Below are 19,448 nucleotides of genomic sequence, written 5' to 3'. Positions count from 1 at the left end.
GAGTTAACTTTAACACCCAAATGTGTAAATATATTTTACACTGTTAATTAATCACACCGCATAGAGTAAAATAATTACACAGTTCAGAGTTAATTTAAATTGAAAGTGTTATATATTGTCACTTAAATATGTAATTATATTTAACACTACAGTGGTTGCATTTAGTGTATTTCTTCCCCTCTAAAGTGTAATTCTTAAATATTAATTGCATTATGAATGAATGAATGAATAACTTAAATTACATGTGATGTAATTAATATCAAAATCAAACAAAACCAATAACACAAGATAACAGTACCATAATTTATTGTAATGGTCATAACCATGGTCAAAAGAACGGGAACATCCCACTTGACCACATTTAAGATATAGTGTCCTTCCTGTACAGAGTCCATGAATTACCTTAAGGTGTTTGATGAGGCTGTTTGGACTTTCATGGTCACTTTTACATTGAAAACATCTCATGGTTTCTCCTCAACAATTCTTCTCTAACACATCATTTTAGCTCTTAATTCTGCAACCCTAGGAGTCTCCTTTGTTTCCCCTATGTCAATGTTGTAGATGGTTGTTTGCACAAAAGTGAAAACATTGTTTAGGCATGAATTGTACGATGTACCAAAGACAAAATGTGCCTTAAAGAGTTCGTCAAAAGCTCCCACTGAACCTGTCGCCTTGCATGGAAGTGCATGATTGTCGATCACAATGAAGTAGGAATGGATGCTGCACTTTGTGGATCCCATGGCAAGAAGATAAGGCTGTCTGCTTTGGGTGATGCTGTCTAGATGCTGCTGCACACTGGTTCCAACCTACAAGAGATTTTTAATAAAAATATTTAGTGACTAATCTCTGATGATGCATCACATCACCACTGTTCATGAGGTTGAGCTGATGGAACATAAATTTCAAACAACTTTTAAAACTTACCTTTTGGAATCTGATGAGCTGATGTCCTGCTTGAGAGGCAGACATTTTTCCCGGCCTCTTTCTGCCTTGTGCTGATGGTGGTAGCAGATGTAGCAGCAGCAAGAGAGCAGACATATCACTGTCCCAGCCTACAGATCAATAAACCAATGTCAATTTGACATAATACCACCAATACCTTTAATTGAGAACTTGCACAATTACACAAATGCATATTTTGCACATACACTTTCAGGAAAAAAAAACGTACGGTACATTATTGGTCATTAAAAGGTATGCAGTGTAAGTGTACCTTGCCTAACCAAAGGTATTGAATATGTACCTTTGAGATTACCACCACACTGAACCTTTTTCTGAAAGTGTAGAAGAAGATAATTCACTATTCGTACCATTCTGAAAATCAACATTTGACTCAGAATTTCACATCAAATCCAGGAGCTCTGTGGTTGGTGCAAGGCCATGGGCTCCCTCAATAACTTTTGTTTTAAATGTTGTTGGCCATCTCTCCAGAAACTTGTTGGCTGTAACCTCACCAAACATAAGTCTGAAGTCTTGTTCTATCTTCAGTGCAACAAACATAGACATGTAAATGAGTTATACTTTCTGATTGAGACAATACTGGGTATTTTTGTGGTGTAGTGTTGTAAAATTATATACCAGTCCTGGTGTGTCTAGAAATTGTGGGAAGACCGAAAAGACATCTGTTGATTTTTCTGCATCATTGACCAATGCTTGGCGATAAATGAAGGTAGTTTTCATCTTTGCCCGGATAGTGTCTTCATCGGCAGAGTATCTCAAAACAGCAATGGCTGCAGCTACATCCTCACCACTTGGCGATTCCTCACTGGTAAATGGTTGTCGACTATGGCCTGGCCCACCAATTTAGGACAGAGGAAAATTTCATAGACTATAGCCTGCACAACTCACAGCTCATAATATCACAGTTTTATTAGTAAAGTGTAACAGATGTAAACTTACCTTTGGGGGATCTGACTCCTGAGGCACCTCTTTCCTCTGCAGGTTTTCTTTGTATGGTCTTTAATCGCCATGCCAGGTATCCTGACCCATTCTCTGGATCGTAGTAATGTTCCTATATAATTACACATAAGCATACATGAATACTCAATATAAATATTCCAAGTAGTGAATATGTGCATAATGACACTTTTACTTACATATCCATGTTGTGAATATGGGTCTTCCAGGTTGGGAAACAGTGCAACTATTCCTTGAGCATACATCACTCTGACACTTTTCGGGGGGGAAGTCCTAGTAAAGGTTTATTAATTAAGTAAATATACAATCATACAAATTTGGCATCAAACAATGCTCTAAAAATAATTACTAATTGTTACCCATGTGTTTCTGTCATCTCAGCAGCAAGTATGTTTATCATCTGTCTTCTGGTTGCATCTGTCAAAGTTTTGTTTTTCCCGTACTCTTGAATAATCCGTTCACCACCAGGTTTTGAAGACAGGACATTTTCAATCAGCTGTAATTGGAATAATATTGTGTTTTTAGTAATAGTAAAATCAAAGTTAAAATCAAATAAAAATGTAAAAAGTAAATTGGAAAATAATTAGCTGAAGAACATAACCCACCATATAAAACGTAATTGAGATTAGACTTCTACCTACCACTTTTGCCTTACAGTTTATTCGGCAAAGCCTTTTAGGCAGGCCTTCTTCAAAAGTGACTGCCTCTTCATGAGGATCACACACTGTTAAGTTCAGAGCGACTGTGCCATCAGATCTTACAGAAGATGATGATGATTGAGAGGTGCCTGTGTGTTATGAAAGCATACAAAAATAGAAATATTACATCACACCTTTCTATATTTTTAACAATTACTAACCATATTTTCCATCTATATTTTAAGTATTGATTTATTAACCTATACCTTTCATCTTAATAATGCATTAATCTCCTAAGAGTCTGAATGATTACCAAGTTCTTCACTGTACAGAGTGGCACGGAAGGTTCCAGGTGATTCCTTTGCAATTTCTTCAAAAACCTCAGAGTCAACTTCTGTGTTAGATTGGTCATATACCTTCATGTCCAGCTGTCTTCTTTCTGGTATGTTGAATTTTAAGAGCACTGGTAAAAAAACAAAGTTGCAGAAATTGTGTTCTGGTCAATTAGTTTGGCATTTCTATTGTTTATATTTAGAGCCACAACTTCACCAGCCTGAGGCATCATTAAACACCACCCACTTATAGTTAAGTTTGAATCACTGAATCTAGGATCCACAAATATTGTCTTTTACAAATTACTGATGAAATATAAGGAAGGCGCAGTCCATCCTAATTTGACTATATATTCCTATTATTTAAAATATAAGGCACAAAAAAAACATTTGTGAACTAAATGGTTTCTTGAGTTGGAACGTCAAGCTAATGTACATACCTTCTTTCAAGAATGCACTGAATGTTAGCTCAGAGAGCTTAACATACTTTTGCTCTCCCTCAAACTGAACTCGCAGCAACATACTGTTTCTGTAAAATAAATTAAAATATAAATTTTAAAATCAATAACACAGTCAAAACAATTGAAAAAAAAGACATTGCTGTATAGGCCTAATACAATGCTAGAAAATAAATAAATAAATGAATAAATGAATGAAAACACCACCTTAAAGTTCCTTATATGAACATTCATTCATTCATTCATTGTCTGTAGGCGCTTATCCAGCTCAGGGTCGCTGTGGGTCCGGGGTCTACCCAGATTTACTGGGCGCAAGGAGGGAAAAAAAAGACCTATTAAATTAACATGTCTGCCTTATATAAAGCTGTGTAAGTTTTAATATGAGATTTACACAGTAACACATTTGTGTTAGGTTTTATGTTTAACTGTAAATCAGTAATCTAACGTTATAAACGAAATAAAATAACATCGTAAACCACTATTTTGTGGAAATACATTTGCTACATAGACCGTTTTCAGAGGCCTGTTTATGTCAAATAGCTCGGAGAGAACATGAGCATAAAGGCCAACACATAAACGTGAAAAAATGCGTCTAAATGTAAACGGTGCACCATTTAAGGTGGACCATAAATTCAGCAGAATGTACCCAAGGCGTTAAGGTGGACCGAGGCTCAGACAGGAACTTTAAGCACGCTAGATAGCTAATATAGCTAATTGCGGCACCATTTAAGGTGGAACTGAGCTCTAAAATGTAAACTGCCGTGCCATTTAATGTGGAACGCGGTTCAGAATCTAACGTCCCCATGTTGTAATGTGTGAGGGGCCACTCGAATATGTTTACTGCACCGTTTAAGGAGGGACATAATGATAAAATGTAAACTATTACACCATTTAAGGTGGAACGAGACTCAGGATGTAACTTCCACGCATTTTAAAGTACGAGAGGGCATTCGAATACAACTACTAGGGTTACATTTAAGTGGAGATTAGCACTAAAATCTAGCTAAATTGCTGCATCATTTAAGGTGGAGCAGAGCGCAAACATGAAAACTGTTGCTTAGTTTAAGGTGTAACCACATGCTAAACTGTACATAGCTGCACAGTTTAAGTAATTTAAAATGGGAAGCATCTAACCAGATATAATATGTCATTTGTATGACACTTTTTTTTTTGTTTAAAATAGAAGCAGAAGTATTTTTTTACAGAAAATGTCCAACAACTGTGCTGCTAAACGGCTAACGGTAAACTTTACCGCGACACTACCACAACATAAGACTTAAATATGATCCCAATTAGCATAAATACAACTCTAAAATCATCTCAAGTTGGGAAAAAAACGCTATTTACGGTTTAGAACATGAGTTACTTTCCAAACAGTAGCACTTTGAAGATGTTGGACAAAATGATCCGTCAGCCAGCAAGCAGGACCGCACAGAAATGTGGCGCGAATTTATCACTCTGTGGAGTAGAATTTTCACTGCACTTCTTAAGATTTTTAACACTGTGTTTTAACTCCAGCATTGGAGCACCTATACTCTCCATGGTGTTACATATACTCACTCTAGGTTTAAATAAGTTAACTCTGAAATTTTAACACCGTATTTTTTACTGTGTGGGTGGCACAGTGGTGCAGCAGGTAGTGTCACAGTCACACAGCTCCAGGGACCTGGAGGTTGTGGGTTCAAGTCCCACTCTGGGTGACTGTCTGTGAGGAGTGTGGTGTGTTCTCCCTGTGTCTGCGTGGGTTTCCTCCGGGTGACTGTCTGTGAGGAGTGTGATGTGTTCTCCCTGTGTCTGTGTGGGTTTCCTCTGGGTGACTTTCTGTGAGGAGTTTGGTGTGTTCTCCCTGTGTCTGCGTGGGTTTCCTCCGGGTGACTGTGAGGAGTGTGGTGTGTTCTCCCTGTGTCTGCGTGGGTTTCCTCTGGGTGACTTTCTGTGAGGAGTTTGGTGTGTTCTCCCTGTGTCTGTGTGGGTTTCCTCTGGGTGACTTTCTGTGAGGAGTTTGGTGTGTTCTCCCTGTGTCTGCGTGGGTTTCCTCCAGGTGACTGTCTGTGAGGAGTGTGGTGTGTTCTCCCTGTGTCTGCGTGGGTTTCCTCCGGGTGACTGTGAGGAGTCTGGTGTGTTCTCCCTGTGTCTGCGTGGGTTTCCTCCAGGTGACTGACTGTGAGGAGTGTGGTGTGTTCTCCCTGTGTCTGCGTGGGTTTCCTCCGGGTGACTGTGAGGAGTCTGGTGTGTTCTCCCTGTGTCTGCGTGGATTTCCTCTGGGTGACTTTCTGTGAGGAGTTTGGTGTGTTCTCCCTGTGTCTGCGTGGGTTTCCTCCGGGTGCTCAAAAACACACGTTGGTAGATTGATTGAAGACTCAAAAGTGTCCGTTGGTGAATGTGTCACCCTGGGAAGGACTGGTGCCCCCTCCAGGGTGTGTTCCTGCCTTGCACCCAGTGATTCCGGCTAGGCTCCGGACCCACCGTGACCCTGAACTAAATAAGCGCTTACAGACAATGAATGAATGAAGTCCAGTGAATGACACCGAGGCTGACAAAACTGCTTTCAGTCTGAAACAGAGACTAAGAAAAGTGTATTGACTTGCTGTCTCATTGTAATGTCTGCCTTGCTGAAAAGCATATTTGTATTTGTTAGTTTCAATTCTGAGGTGTTCTGTACAATGCTGTTAAAATCAGTATGTTCTCCCTGACAAAATAAAAATAATAGTAGCACCTTCCACCATTGGGTATATCTGACATCTCAGTAACAGCATGATGACTCTAAAGCTGACTGAACAAGGACTACTCTATTACAGATGGTCCAGACAGTGCTTCACTTACAGCCCACCCTATGACCCCCCACCACAGCTCTGGGTCAGACCTCACCCTGAACTGCTCAGCTAATTCCAGCCCAGAGGCTGAGTTTCAGTGGGCTCTGAATGGAACAGGGCTGAGTCTAAAGGGTCCACAGCTCAAGCTCACCAACATTCAGTTAAATCAGAGCGGCAACTACACCTGCACTGCCCATAACACCAAGAGTCTGAGATACTCCACATCTGAACCCATCAGCATCACGGTTCTGGGTGAGTCAGAGCCTGGAACTGGGACTTTACTGATTCTTTTTTTTGGCATTCGTTGTTGATGAGAAAGTGGGCAATGGCACATTTAGAAATTTCTTGTATTTATTCAATAGATATTCACTAGAACATCTGTCCAAGAACAGTTGTTCAAAAGTGAGAGTCTGCCCTTTTGTTTATTGCTTTTCAGGTCAAAATGGCCATCAACTACTTACAGTGCCTTGTGAAAGTATTCGGCCCCTTGAACTTTTCAACCTTTTGCCACATTTCAGGCTTCAAACATAAAGATATAACATTTATTTTTTTGTGAAGAATCAACAACAAGTGGGACACAATTGTTAAGTGGAATGAAATTTACTGGATGTGTCAAACTTTTTTAACAAATAAAAAACTGAAAAGTGGGGCGTGGAATATTATTCAGCCCCTTTACTTTCAGTGCAGCAAACTCCAAAAGTTCAGTGAGGATCTCTGAATGATCCAATGTTCAAATGACTGATGATCATAAATAGAATCCACCTGTGTGTAATCAAGTCTTCTGTATAAATGCACCTGCTCTGTGATAGTTTCAGGGTTCTGTTCAAAGTGCAGAGAGCATCATAAAGTCCAAGGAACACACCAGGCAGGTCCCAGATACTGTTGTGGAGAAGTTTAAAGTCGGATTTGGATACAAAAAGATTTCCCAAGCTTTAAACATCCCAAGAAACACTGTGCAAGCAATCATATTGAAATGGAAGGAGTATCAGACCACTGCAAATCTACCAAGACCTCATGGAGAGTCTGTCCATGGGACAACAATCAGTCGTACACTGCACAAATCTGGCCTCTATGGAAGAGTGGCAAGAAGAAAGCCATTTCTCAAAGATATCCATAAAAAGTCTCATTTAAAGTTTGCCACAAGCCACCTGGGAGACACACCAAACATGTGGAAGAAGGTGCTCTGGGCAGATGACACCAAAATCGAACTGTTTTGCCACAATGCAAAACGATATGTTTGGCGTAAAAGCAACACAGCTCATCACCCTGAACACACCATCCCCACTATCAAACATGGTGGTGTCAGCATCATGGTTTGGGCCTGCTTTTCGTCAGCAGGGACAGGGACGATGGGTAGTTGGATGGGGCCAAATACAGGACCATTCTGGAAGAAAACCTGTTGGAGACCTGAGACTGGGACGGAGATTTGTCTTCCAACAAGACAATGATCCAAAACATAAAGCCAGATCTACAATGGAATGGTTCACAAATAAACATATCCAGGTGTTGGAATGGCCAAGTCAAAGTCCAGACCTGAATTCAATCGAGAATCTGTGGAAAGAGCTGAAGACTGCTGTTCACAAACACTCTCCATCTAACCTCACTGAGCTCAAGCTGTTGTGCAAGGAAGAACGGGCAAGAATTTCAGTCTCTCGATGTGCAAAACTGATAGGGACATACCCCAAGCGACTTGAAGCTGTAATTGCAGCAAAAAGTGGCGCTACAAAGTGTTAACGCAAGGGGGCCGAATAATATTGCACGCCCTATTTTTCAGTTTTTTATTCATCAAAAAAGTTTGACACATCCAATAAATTTCATTCCACTTCATGACTGTGTCCCACTTGTTGTTGATTCTTCACAAAAAATGTAAATTTTATATCTTTATGTTTGAAGCCTGAAATGTGGCAAAAGGTTGAAAAGTTCAAGGGGCTGAATACTTTCGCAAGGCACTGTATCAAAAATCCTTTAGTGAGAAAAAGATATAGACACAACATAAAAACATTTGTAAAAGACGGGAACACTCTGGAGTAAGTTGTTCGTTGTTAATCGCTGGTGATAAGAGCAGAACGCACTTAAGCAAAAATGTTATAAAGGCCTCTAAAAATGGCAGAAGAACATACTTCTGAGGAGCTTTGATTATAAAAAGCAAAAGGAAAATAACTCAGCTTTTGAAACTGAAAATGGATCTACTAACCTCTGCACAACACCTGGCACCACACCAAAACCGTCACCATCAGATAAGTCAGAAAAGAAAATCAAGCTTTAGGATATACTTTGGCCTGCGATGGTCTGAAAGCTTGTACACTGTGTATCAATGTGCAGTGATTGCTGGTAGGCAGCGGAGCCCTGAATTGGTTTCAGAAAATGAATGAATTTTGATCTGTGCAGTAGATTATTATTTATGCTGCCTACAGACTTTTGTTCTAAAATTAATTACTGGTTGTTGATGGCCAGTTAGAAAGTGAATAAATGGAAGACTGGTCTGTCCCATATAGTGAGGTAATCCCTATATAGTGCGCATCACAGACTATAAAAAATAATACAGATTCTCTAAGACAGTGAACCAAATGTAAGACTGAAGGAGGTTAAGCTTAAATAGAATGTAAATAGAATATAGTTTTAGCATCTAACGTACACTGCACTATTTTAGTGCAGAAATTGTTATTTTATGACCTACACTTTGCATTATGCAGCATGGAGGGAGTTAATGTTTCAGCCTCGTCAGTCGTCATAGCAACAGTCAATCACATCCTGTTAGTAAGAAATTGTGATTTATGTTATTTTCTGTACTAACCTGCCAAACCCATGCTATTAAGAATTGTACAAAGTATATACTGTGTAGTATTAATGTGTAGTACACAGTTTGGATGCAACCAGTGTATTGAGGGTTCTAAATCAAATCAAATCAAATTTATTTATATAGTGCTTTTCACAACTGATGTTGTCACAAAGCAGCTTCACAGAATTCCAGTAAGACAAAGATTTGACATGAAATGTAAAAAACAAAATGTAAAACCCTCAAGTGAGCAAGCCAGGGGCGACAGTGGCAAGGAAAAACTCCCCCAGCTGAGGAAGAAACCTTGGGAGGAACCAAGGCTCACAAGGGGTGACCCATCCTCCTCTGGTCAATCTACTGGTGATGATAGTTAGTAGTCCATGAGAACTTCAGTGTTCTAGAGCAGAAAAATACATTACACTGAGAAACCTACATACCAGGTTTTATTTCTTTTCCAAACACAATTTTTAACTTATTGCTGTTATTTTTGGCCTATTTTATCATATATTTTAATTAACATATACAACAAAAATTAACAAAACCTGGCACTACAGCAAGGATCCTCAGAAATTACATACAATGGTATATTTTTTTAGATTAATTTCAGCCGGTTCACTTTCTTATTTATTCTCTTCTCACTTTCACAGAAAAAATATCAGGAGCGACGATTATCTTTTCACCTGGTTTTAAAATAGAAGGTTTCAACACTTCTTTAACTTCTAACGCAAATGGAAGCATCACCAGCATCAAGTGGACGAAGGATAATCAGGGGCTGTCTTCCAGCAACAGCATCACATTCTCTGATAATAACAGCACAGTGAGGTTTAGTCCAGTGATGAGGACGGACAGTGGTCGTTATCGTTGTAATCTCAGTAACCCGATCAGCTTTGACACTGTGGATTACTTCATGACAGTTATCTGTGAGTACAAAATTCACCTTCTGTTTCTGAGCTTTAAAAGTTGATTAGTAAACTGACCAGTGCTGGGTCTGTACTCCGTGTTGCAGATGGACCGGATGATGTCAACATTAAAGCTCCAGTGGAGGTGGAGGAGGGTCAATCTGTGACGTTGGAGTGTGTTGCTGATTCTGTTCCAGAAGCCGTTTACACCTGGGAGTTTAATTCAACAAAAACGGAAGTAAATACAACTTTATTTACAGTGAAGGAGGCGAAATTCAGTGACAGTGGAAATTACACCTGCACGGCCTTTAATGATGTCACTAGACACAACACGTCAGGATCACATTTTCTGGTGGTTAAAGGTAAATTCTAAAGCTATACTCCGATTACATAAGTAAACAGTTTTAACAATCCTCCCCTTTGACAAAATTAGATTTTCTAGTGAGAAGTATGTTCCATGAAACCAGAACATGGTCATATGTTTAAAGAATATAAAGTACTGCTTTATATCCCCTCTTAGAAGATTTGTAGGAATCTTGCTCTTCTCTTTGGTTTTATTTTAAATCTCATAAATGTTCTTGATTCAGTTTTACCCTGATGCTTAGTTTTTTTCAACATTAAAACGGTTAATATCTCGGAAGGGACAAGCAGTATAATAAAAATACATATTTTTTCCAAAGACCAACACTGTGTGTTTCCACACAGAACTAAAATCACCAGACTAGTGCTGATTCCGATGTAGAAAGTAGAATATTCAGCCTGTATTTTTGTTAGGGGGGGGTGAAAATAAAACACAGCCATGGCCAATCCAGACAGAAATAAAATCACAGCATAACACCTGTAAAAAAGTGTATTACCCCATCACCCCTTTAATCCCATATTTTAATCCCATCCAAACAGGGCTCTAGAGAACCATGCATTTAGAAACCTCTCATGCTGAGATTCTTGTCACAACTAATCATGGACATTTTTGTCAGGAAAGCAGATTAATATTTCTGGTTAATGAGAAATTTTCAGGGTTTAAATTATTCCAGGGAATGCACCTGTAGAGAAATATTAACAAAAAATATGAAGCTTTTATTGATGATTAAAAATGAACCCTACACCTTTCTAGAAATATAATGCTGTACAATTGTTTAAAGCACACCTCACACAAAAGCTGGTGTGTTCTGTGTCATATTCTTCTGAAGAGATTGTGGAGGGGGAGATTAGGGAGTTAAACACACTGGAGGAATGACAATGACAACACTGTTGTTTATATTATATTTATATAATACTCCTGTATCAACCCAGGCTAAAGTCCACTGATTAAGAATGATTGTGATTGGTCGTTCGCTGCACAGGCAGAGCTTGTGTGTCTCTCAGTAGCAACAAACTCCAACTTCAACAAACCTTAATACATTTATAGGAAAATTATATCAGACTTTTGTGGTAAACTCTTGATGGAAAACAAGAAGTGTGCACGTTTTCTTTTTTCTTCAAGCAGCAAAAAATAAATAAATAAATAAATAAATATATAATAAAAAGTTTTAGCATTAAACATATAAAAGTTTGGCATTACCTTGCCAGACTTGATATTGCATTTCCTGTAATTTGACTAGTAAGTGAGCACATTGTGTATTGTACAGTGCTACAGTGTAGTAAAAATCCTGTAATGTTTGTGTTAGCTGTCCTCATACTGCTTTTTAAACTCTTCTTCTCTGTAGTGGACATTGCTTTACGCTTTGTACTATGACCTTGCAAATGTCAACACATTTTTAGATGAGTCTTCTCATGTAATTATACTTTGGGCAAAGTGTACATGCCATCCCACGCAATATGCTGTAATAGTTAACTCACTGCGTTGTCTACAGGCATTAAATCTGATCCTAGAAACACCCTTTAATTTCACTAATGAGATCACCGTAAGTCTTGGTCAGGACATTGTCCAGGTTAAGAACAGTGCTGTGGTCAGACATTTGTGTGTACATTTATTGTAACAGGAATATCGCCATTTACAAATATGTTTAGCTGTCTGACTAAAGATGTTCTAAGATATTTATGGCATGTGTGACATATCTAGCATGGAATTATTTGTGAATTATATAAATATATAAAAGTAATGCTCTGCCCACCGCTGCATGATGATGCATCACCAGGGATTATTTTCCTGATGTATTTTTATATTTGTCTTGTCTAGTTTACATGATGATTCACGGTTAGCTTCACCAGAGACACAGAGTAACTTTGTCGGTTTTACTCCAGATCGATGTTGATGTGTTAGATCTGTATCAAACGACTAAAACAGTGGAAACTAACTGAGACTATGGAAATATTTGCGCAAAATATGTGCCATTCTTTGACCGGGTTTAGAGCAATTAATTAAACAATGATAAATAACTCCAAATTCTTTTACTGTTTCAGAGAAAGGGACTGTGAACCCAGGATTGTCTCCTGGAGCTATAGCTGGGATCGTCATTGGAGTTTTATTAGGACTCATTGTCATTACTGGTTTGATTATTTACTTCAAGAAATTCAAAGGAGGGTAAGATCATTTACATAATGTACAGTGTGTGTGTGTGTGTGTGTATGGGTATGTGTATGGGTGTATGTGTGTGTAAAAAAGTTAAGAAAAAGAAGGAAGAAAGCAGAAACCCAGAAGTAATTCAAGGCAGAAAAAGGGAAGTTGATTGTCATTTGGATGTATGTTAATCATTATCATGTGTGTTAATGATTCACAAAGCTCACTTCCACAGTTCACACAGAAACCTGCCCTGTGTCCCGAATGGCTCCCTATTCACTCTTCCCTACATTACTCACTATTCAGTGCACTGTAATAATAAGTGAACTGAGTTCAGGAGAGTAGAGAACGATTTCAGACACTAACTCCTGTGGGTTTTTACCAAACAGTGCAGTGCATTCTGGGTATCTGCTATCCGCTGGAGTAAGTTAGTGTACATGTGTTGTACGCTACAGTTTGAGGTGCATTGTGGGATTGTTTGACTGCACGGAATACTGTCCACTCTGTTTTCAGTTACTACTACAAAATAGCGGAACCATAGAATAATGCACTATGTAGGGAATAGGGAACACTTTGGACACACAGCTGGACGTATAGAGAGGTTAGAGTCAGTATTCATTCTCTAACATCTGGACAAACAGACCTAACCTCTGAAAACTGGCATGGACCTATTTGGAACATGGCTGCGGCATTGTCGCGACCCACTCTATGAAGCATAAACTGATTCATTCAGTGGGTATAATGCTGTTTGATTAGTTTACTTGTATAATCTACACTTACAGAAAAAAGTTATAATGATAAATTATAACAGTCATAAATGTTGTTTACCAATTTGTGGCATTACAAATGACTGTTTGCACCTTTAAAGAACACCCCACTGAAAGGTTCTTAATGGAAACAAAAGTAGAGTAATAATAAATAATAATGTAAATGAATGTAACTTTAAATGTAGTCTTTTTTTTTATTCAATGCACGCTCAAGCTCCAGAGAGAACAACCAGAACGGAGGTAAGTGTGAGACCGTCAGTATTTCATGAACGTTATACATATATTATATGTCCAAACAGTGGTAGCCACCCTTTTTAATTAGTGACTTCATCTACTTTATCCCCACATTTAGTACACAGACATTCAGTTGTGTACACGCTGCCTGTAGAGTCTCCACAAAAAAGCTACAGCAGCTGCAAATTAACCAACCATTCTCAATACCAAGCACTGGCTATTGGTTAACGCACACCAGATGAAACTACATCCAGTACATTTGTAACCATCCAATATCTGTATTTGATCACATTTATGTTTATATGGCTCTTAGTTTCAAAGGAAATTTTGGATGAGCTTGTGGTCATTTGTTGTTTATTCATTTTCTTACAGCGACACAAAATGGAGGAGAATATGTGAGTCACTGAATTCACTGTCCGTCAGGATTTTAATATAAAGCCTCTGAGACTGTCTGTCTATTTGGCTGCTTTTCCATCTGTATGTCTGTCTCTGTTTTCCTCTATCTGTCTGTTTTTTGGTTTGTCTCTCTGCCTGTTTCCACTGTAGTGGTTATATTATATGATCTTAATTACTGCATGCTCTTATTTTTTTCTGGTCTTTGATATGTACAGATGTAAATTATGGAAATGGCAGTAGATATATTTACTGTAAGATACAGAGGACTTTGACCCCTCCCCTTCCCCCAAACATGACATGAATGACACGTGTATACACACGCGTACACACACGCATACACACACACACACACACACACACACACACAAAGAAACTCTCACCGCTGGGTGTGATGTCACTTCAGTTTGTGGGAACACACCGAAGTACAAGGGACTGTGAATACTGTGAAATCAAAAAGTGATTCTTACTTAGTAGCAGATCTAATTGGGCTATTCACCAACAGCACCTGAATATCTCTGATTCTTACTTAGTTTCCACTCAGTGCTGACATTATGTGCAAGGTGCAGAATTAAGAAACAAGGAAGAGGAAATGTGAAAAAAAAAAACTTTTCTACTTTTCTTCAAGAACATGTTTCCTAACAACTGCACAAGACCTTTGTCACAACTAAACTGTCCCCATCAGATGAACAACACTAAAGTCTAAAGCATATATCTATGAGAGAGAGAGAGATCCTCTGAGATGATTTGGAGTGGGAGATCTAATTGGGCTATTCATCAACAGCACCGGAATATCTCTGGCTGAATAAGATCAGAACTTTAAAAAAATAATTTAGCTACTAGCAAATAATATTTCTGTTTCTGCACAGGAGGCAAAATAACAGTGTGTCTCTTTTTGTTTTAGGATATGAACTATGCAGAGATCCAACACAAGAAGAATAATCCAAGTGTGGAGAACATGCGAGGGCCCAACACTCAGATGAGGCCAGGGACCCCAGGCATGCTCAGGGCTGAATCGGTAAATAATGGATACATTTATATATTTTATTACAGATAGCAAACTAATTGCGTCTAGTTAAAGGCAACATTTATGACTGCTGCTCTCTCTGGTTTGTTTACATTCAGAAGTGTGTTTGAGGAAAATAAGCAACTGTTGTTTTTTTTTTTTTTTGTGGTTGAAGTTAAACTTGTGTACGTGTATAATTCACTGTTTGGATTACCACAGAGACTCATCTGTAACTCCAGTTGTTTTGTTTTGCAGCATTTTCCGTCTGTGTTTATTTTCATGCACAATATTGGTTAAAAAAAAACAGTGACTATTTTTTTATCTTGCACTGCGACTCACCTGAGATGAAGAGTCAGGTAGCTTTGTCATTAGGGCTGTGAATCTTTGTGAAAACCACAATTCGATTCAGAATCGATTCTTGAGGTCACGATTCGATTTTTTTCCGATTCTTTCAAATTCAAAGTCGTTCCAAATGGTTGCTTTCAAAGACTGCGGAGGTGGTTGGATTTCTTTTTCTTCATCCTCCATTCTTCAAACACCGTAACATGACACTATACACCCCCCGTAGCCTATTAGAAATGCATGCCTGCACATAGCCCATGCTGCTTCCTTGTTTTGCCTAGCACTACAGTGGCTGAGAAGGCACACCGGCACCCGCAAAAAAAAATTGAAAATTGAAAATGAGAATTGATTCTGAATCGTTCAATATTAGAAACACGATTCGAGTTAAAATCAATTTTTCCTACACCCCTATTTGTCATCCCTGAATGAGTTTATGTTCCATAGAGTGGGTCCCCCAAATGTGGGCAGCCATTATTTTAAAAACTCGGTGCCGTGTTCCATTTATCTTATATGTCAGATGACGGCACTGGGAATGACGCTTCACCCGTGCTGACTGCGTTTCAGTTAAACCTTCAGAAGTCCCTATTCACTAGGTTCTCATTGTTAGCTTATTCCCTGTTAGCATTGTTAGTGATACCAGTCAATACCAGCATATGAGGCAATTTTTCATTCCTTTAAACACAAGCTGGGTCAACGGCACTTAAACAGTGCTGTGTTTACAACTGATTTAATGAGACACCAAAAGCTGAAAGCGCTAATAAACTGTATGTCACTGCTTTTACACACTGTTAATATGCAGGCAGCCATCTTGGATTCTGAACTGGAAATTCTGACATCATGAGTTCAGATGGAACGCAGCATTAGTACAGAACCTCTGACACACCCAGAGCACATAGTGCTTCAATATCTAGATAGTAAACCTTCCAAGAAAGTGGGGACAAATTCACTCCTAGTGGCCCTCATTTCAGAAGAAAGCTCGGCTAAAATCAGGACGTAAAGTTTAGATTTCTAATTGGTTGTATTCCAGTACATAACTTTAACATTTACATGTTCCAGGGAGGGAGGACGTCTCCCAAACCAGAGGTCATCTACACAGAGGTGAAGAAGTGATGTACATTAAATATGGACCAAAGTGCACTGAGCAACATTTCTGTAATAGACAACAACAAAAGAATTCAGACAAAGGTGAAGCTGAAAGTAATGTGGAACAGTCAGGTGAATGGATGTTGTTCTACTTTAAGTTATGAACAGGCTGGGACAAGTTGGGACACAGACAATTTTAGACATTATTTAAATATCAATTAAAGTTAAGAGTTTAATTCTAAGTCAATTTGGAGCATTTCTATTGGCCAGCTCATTATTATATTTTGAGACACTGTTAATAGTAGTTGGCATTTTCTTATGATTGGAAAAAAAAAGAAACATTGAGTTAGGGAAATTTGCTCAGATTAAATACATAGCTTCATTAGGGAATTGCCTTTGTTCACTGTTTTTTTTTGTTTGTTTGTTTGTTTGTTTTTTGTTTTTTGCCTTAATTCAGTTGTGTTATAGTACACTGTATTTTAATGATACTTAAATTAAAGGCCACATGTTGATAAATGTTCATTAGCTGTGAAAAATTGTGAAAAGTGTAAAGTCTTTCTCCAGTGTACTGTCTGATCTAAGTGCAGCAGGTTTGTTTATGATCAGCCTTACCTTTGGACTTTTGCTCCTTTATTGGTGGATTTTTTTTTTTCAGGGAAACGAAACCATGACGCTCCTTTGAATGATGACTATAAATAAATATATTTTACATAAATGAGTTTCACTTGAATGTAAAATGACTGCAGATACCAGAGGCTGATAAATTGATCTGAAATGTATTTTTGTAAGAGCTTGTGTATGTGTTGCTTTTTTTTACTCTTCTTTGTAAATAATCCTAAACAACATTTATATATTTTCTGTTTAAAAGTTATTCTGTTATATCCTCTTTTTTTTGCAATGTCAATTTGCATAACACAAATATACAGTACTTTGCAAATGTCACTGACCACTCTTTAAGTTCTTTCATTTCAGGAAATAACATTTCACAGACAATTACACGAATGTTTCAATATTTAACAATAATATCAGCTTTGTTTATTATGGGATTTGTCTATCATTCAGATTTTCAGTTGCTCCTTGAAAGTTCAGATTTAGAAGTTGGTTGCATTTTAAGCTTAGAAATGTCAATTTTAGACATTTTAGAGTTATTTTTCCTGTAAAAATATTATTATGATGTTTGATTTCGAAAAAATGAATTTTTATTAAATTATTATTCCAGCTGAAATTTTAAAGGAAGGCTGGTCTCTGGCTTTAGCACAGGATTTCATTTTTAATGGAAAATGCAGATGTAAATTAGTCAAAGAATGAGTTAAAGACCTTAAATTTAAAAGGTATGAAAGACTAAAATTAATGATAGTAGCTGTGGTTTATTACAGCCTTATTCTTTTTTTAAAAAACCAAAAATAAAATTTTAGTTCATTGTAATTCCTGTAAATTCTTTGAGATACAATGATACACATATTGCGTCTATTTCACTAGATGTAGCACTTTTCTCTGCTTTAATCTTTAAACTGAAAATATTATGTTGATATTATATTGCTTTTTAACTTATGCAAAAAGAGTTAGGCTATAAAGAAGCCATAAAGACTCTTGTACTCTGCTGCAGATATACAGTGACATCGTGTTTGTTATTCATTACTAAATATTTGGCAATAGTTTGACGACATTTAGTAAAACATTAAATAAACTAAATGCAGATGAGTCTTGTTTGGACAATATGTGGAAAACCAAAGCACCGGAGCTTGTCGAGTTTTAACCATCCATCTATGCACCAGCAAACACTCATACATTCCATGTTTAATTTAAAATAAATGTAATGCATTTGCTGTAAGGAAGACAAAAGGTGTAAAGAGTAAATAATGAAAAGTTTATTCTTATTTTTTATTCTTAATATTATTGATTAAGCTTCTGTGTATTTTTTTAGTACAAATTAAAAAAAAAAAGAATCACTTTACAGAAAGAGAATTATTTATAAAATCTGATTCACGGTGGTGCAGCAGGTAGGTGTCGCAGTCACACAGCTCCAGGGACCTGGAGATTGTGGGTTCGATTCCCGCTCCAGGTGACTGTCTGTGAGGAGTGTGGTGTTTTCTCTCTGTGTTTGCATGGGTTTCCTCCGGGTGTCTGTCTGTGAGGAGTGTGGTGTGTTCTCTCTGTGTCTGTGTGGGTTTCCTCCGGGTGAATGTCTGTGAGGAGTGTGGTGTATTCTCCCTTCGTCTGGCACCCCCTCCAGGGTGTATTCCCGCCTTGCGCCCAATGATTCCAGGTAGGCTCTGGACCCACTGCGTCCCTGAACTGGATAAGGGTTACAGATAATGAATGAATGATTCACAATGACTCTAAATGTTAAATAGTTGTAATAATGTCAGTAATGGAAAGAACGTGATGGGAGTGTGTGTCTTTGTCAGGGCTACGAAGAGTGAACTGATAAGCGTAGAGATAACAGGAGATATGACATCAACACCTGGCATGTTTTACTGCTTTAGTCTAATACTGCACTTTGTTTCTGGCTCATGCCAAAGGATTGATTCATTTAAGGTGTGTGCACCATCTATTTAGTAATAATTAAAAAAAAAAAAGATCCTCACACCCTGTCAGAACTTATGGGATTCTAATGATTCATCATTAAATTTGTAATATTTACTCAACAGGAATATTGAACCAGAGAGTGTCTGAACTCACTGAAACTTGTTGTGTAAGTTATAAAGTTCCTCTGTGTTAGTATTTACTCTGTCCATTTTACCATCCTTTACATAGCTTTAAAAAAAAACAACTAAAAATTCAGTTATAGATGTTGGTTTCATGATCCATGTAATCACAAACACATTCAAATCACACTAGCAGCATCTATTCAGAGAGCTCCACATCCATTCACACCCATAGTGTTATCTTTACACTGTAGAAGAGCATTTGTAGATACATTCAAATCTGAAGTGAGATTAGAGCTTGATTTTCTTCTCTTTCTCTCACAAAGATGAAAGATTTTAGAGCTGTTTACCTGATGGGGACAGTTTAAATGTGACACCAGTTCACATTTCAGTTTTTTCCCCTTATTTTTTCTGGACTTCACAAAGTACAAACAGATTCTCATATCTTTTTTTCTGTTATTTTCTTATACCTAATATATTCTGTTAAATGAATATTATTAATGCTTCCTTATTTACTGGAAATTAAATAAATGATGAATGAACCAAGAGAAAGTTCTGTATTAAGTAGCTTTTTATAATGTCAGAATATGTTACTCAATCTGGGAATGTACTCAGTTTCCTGTTAAAGTGGTGGTTATGAAG

General features: G+C 37.8%; 2 protein-coding genes across 2 annotated transcripts in view; one reads left to right on the top strand and one right to left on the bottom strand.

The window, feature by feature from the left end:
- LOC136708579 (hemicentin-1-like) overlaps positions 1–17,396 on the top strand; it is a 42,319-nt gene extending 24,923 nt beyond the window's left edge. The window contains exons 14-21 of the mRNA XM_066683213.1: positions 6,144–6,410; positions 9,582–9,854; positions 9,941–10,195; positions 12,237–12,357; positions 13,315–13,340; positions 13,707–13,729; positions 14,632–14,745; positions 16,132–17,396. Coding sequence (XP_066539310.1) covers positions 6,144–6,410; positions 9,582–9,854; positions 9,941–10,195; positions 12,237–12,357; positions 13,315–13,340; positions 13,707–13,729; positions 14,632–14,745; positions 16,132–16,185 — 1,133 coding nt within the window. The 3' untranslated portion in view covers positions 16,186–17,396. The remainder of the gene's footprint in view (positions 1–6,143; positions 6,411–9,581; positions 9,855–9,940; positions 10,196–12,236; positions 12,358–13,314; positions 13,341–13,706; positions 13,730–14,631; positions 14,746–16,131) is intronic.
- On the bottom strand, positions 362–3,688 carry LOC136709113 (uncharacterized). Its single transcript, XM_066684145.1, has 9 exons — positions 3,553–3,688; positions 3,328–3,416; positions 2,869–3,018; positions 2,559–2,704; positions 2,277–2,413; positions 2,097–2,190; positions 1,900–2,011; positions 925–1,052; positions 362–806 (listed from the first exon to the last, which is right to left on the bottom strand). The coding sequence occupies exons 2-9, from the start codon at positions 3,407–3,409 to the stop codon at positions 489–491; spliced, it is 1,167 nt and encodes a 388-aa protein (XP_066540242.1). The 5' UTR covers positions 3,410–3,416; positions 3,553–3,688; the 3' UTR covers positions 362–488.
- Positions 17,397–19,448: the final 2,052 nt, after the last annotated feature.

This window comes from Hoplias malabaricus, chromosome 10, assembly GCF_029633855.1.
Source record: "Hoplias malabaricus isolate fHopMal1 chromosome 10, fHopMal1.hap1, whole genome shotgun sequence".
NCBI classification, from domain to species: Eukaryota; Metazoa; Chordata; class Actinopteri; order Characiformes; family Erythrinidae; genus Hoplias; species Hoplias malabaricus.
This window is presented reverse-complemented; position numbering and strand designations above follow the sequence as displayed.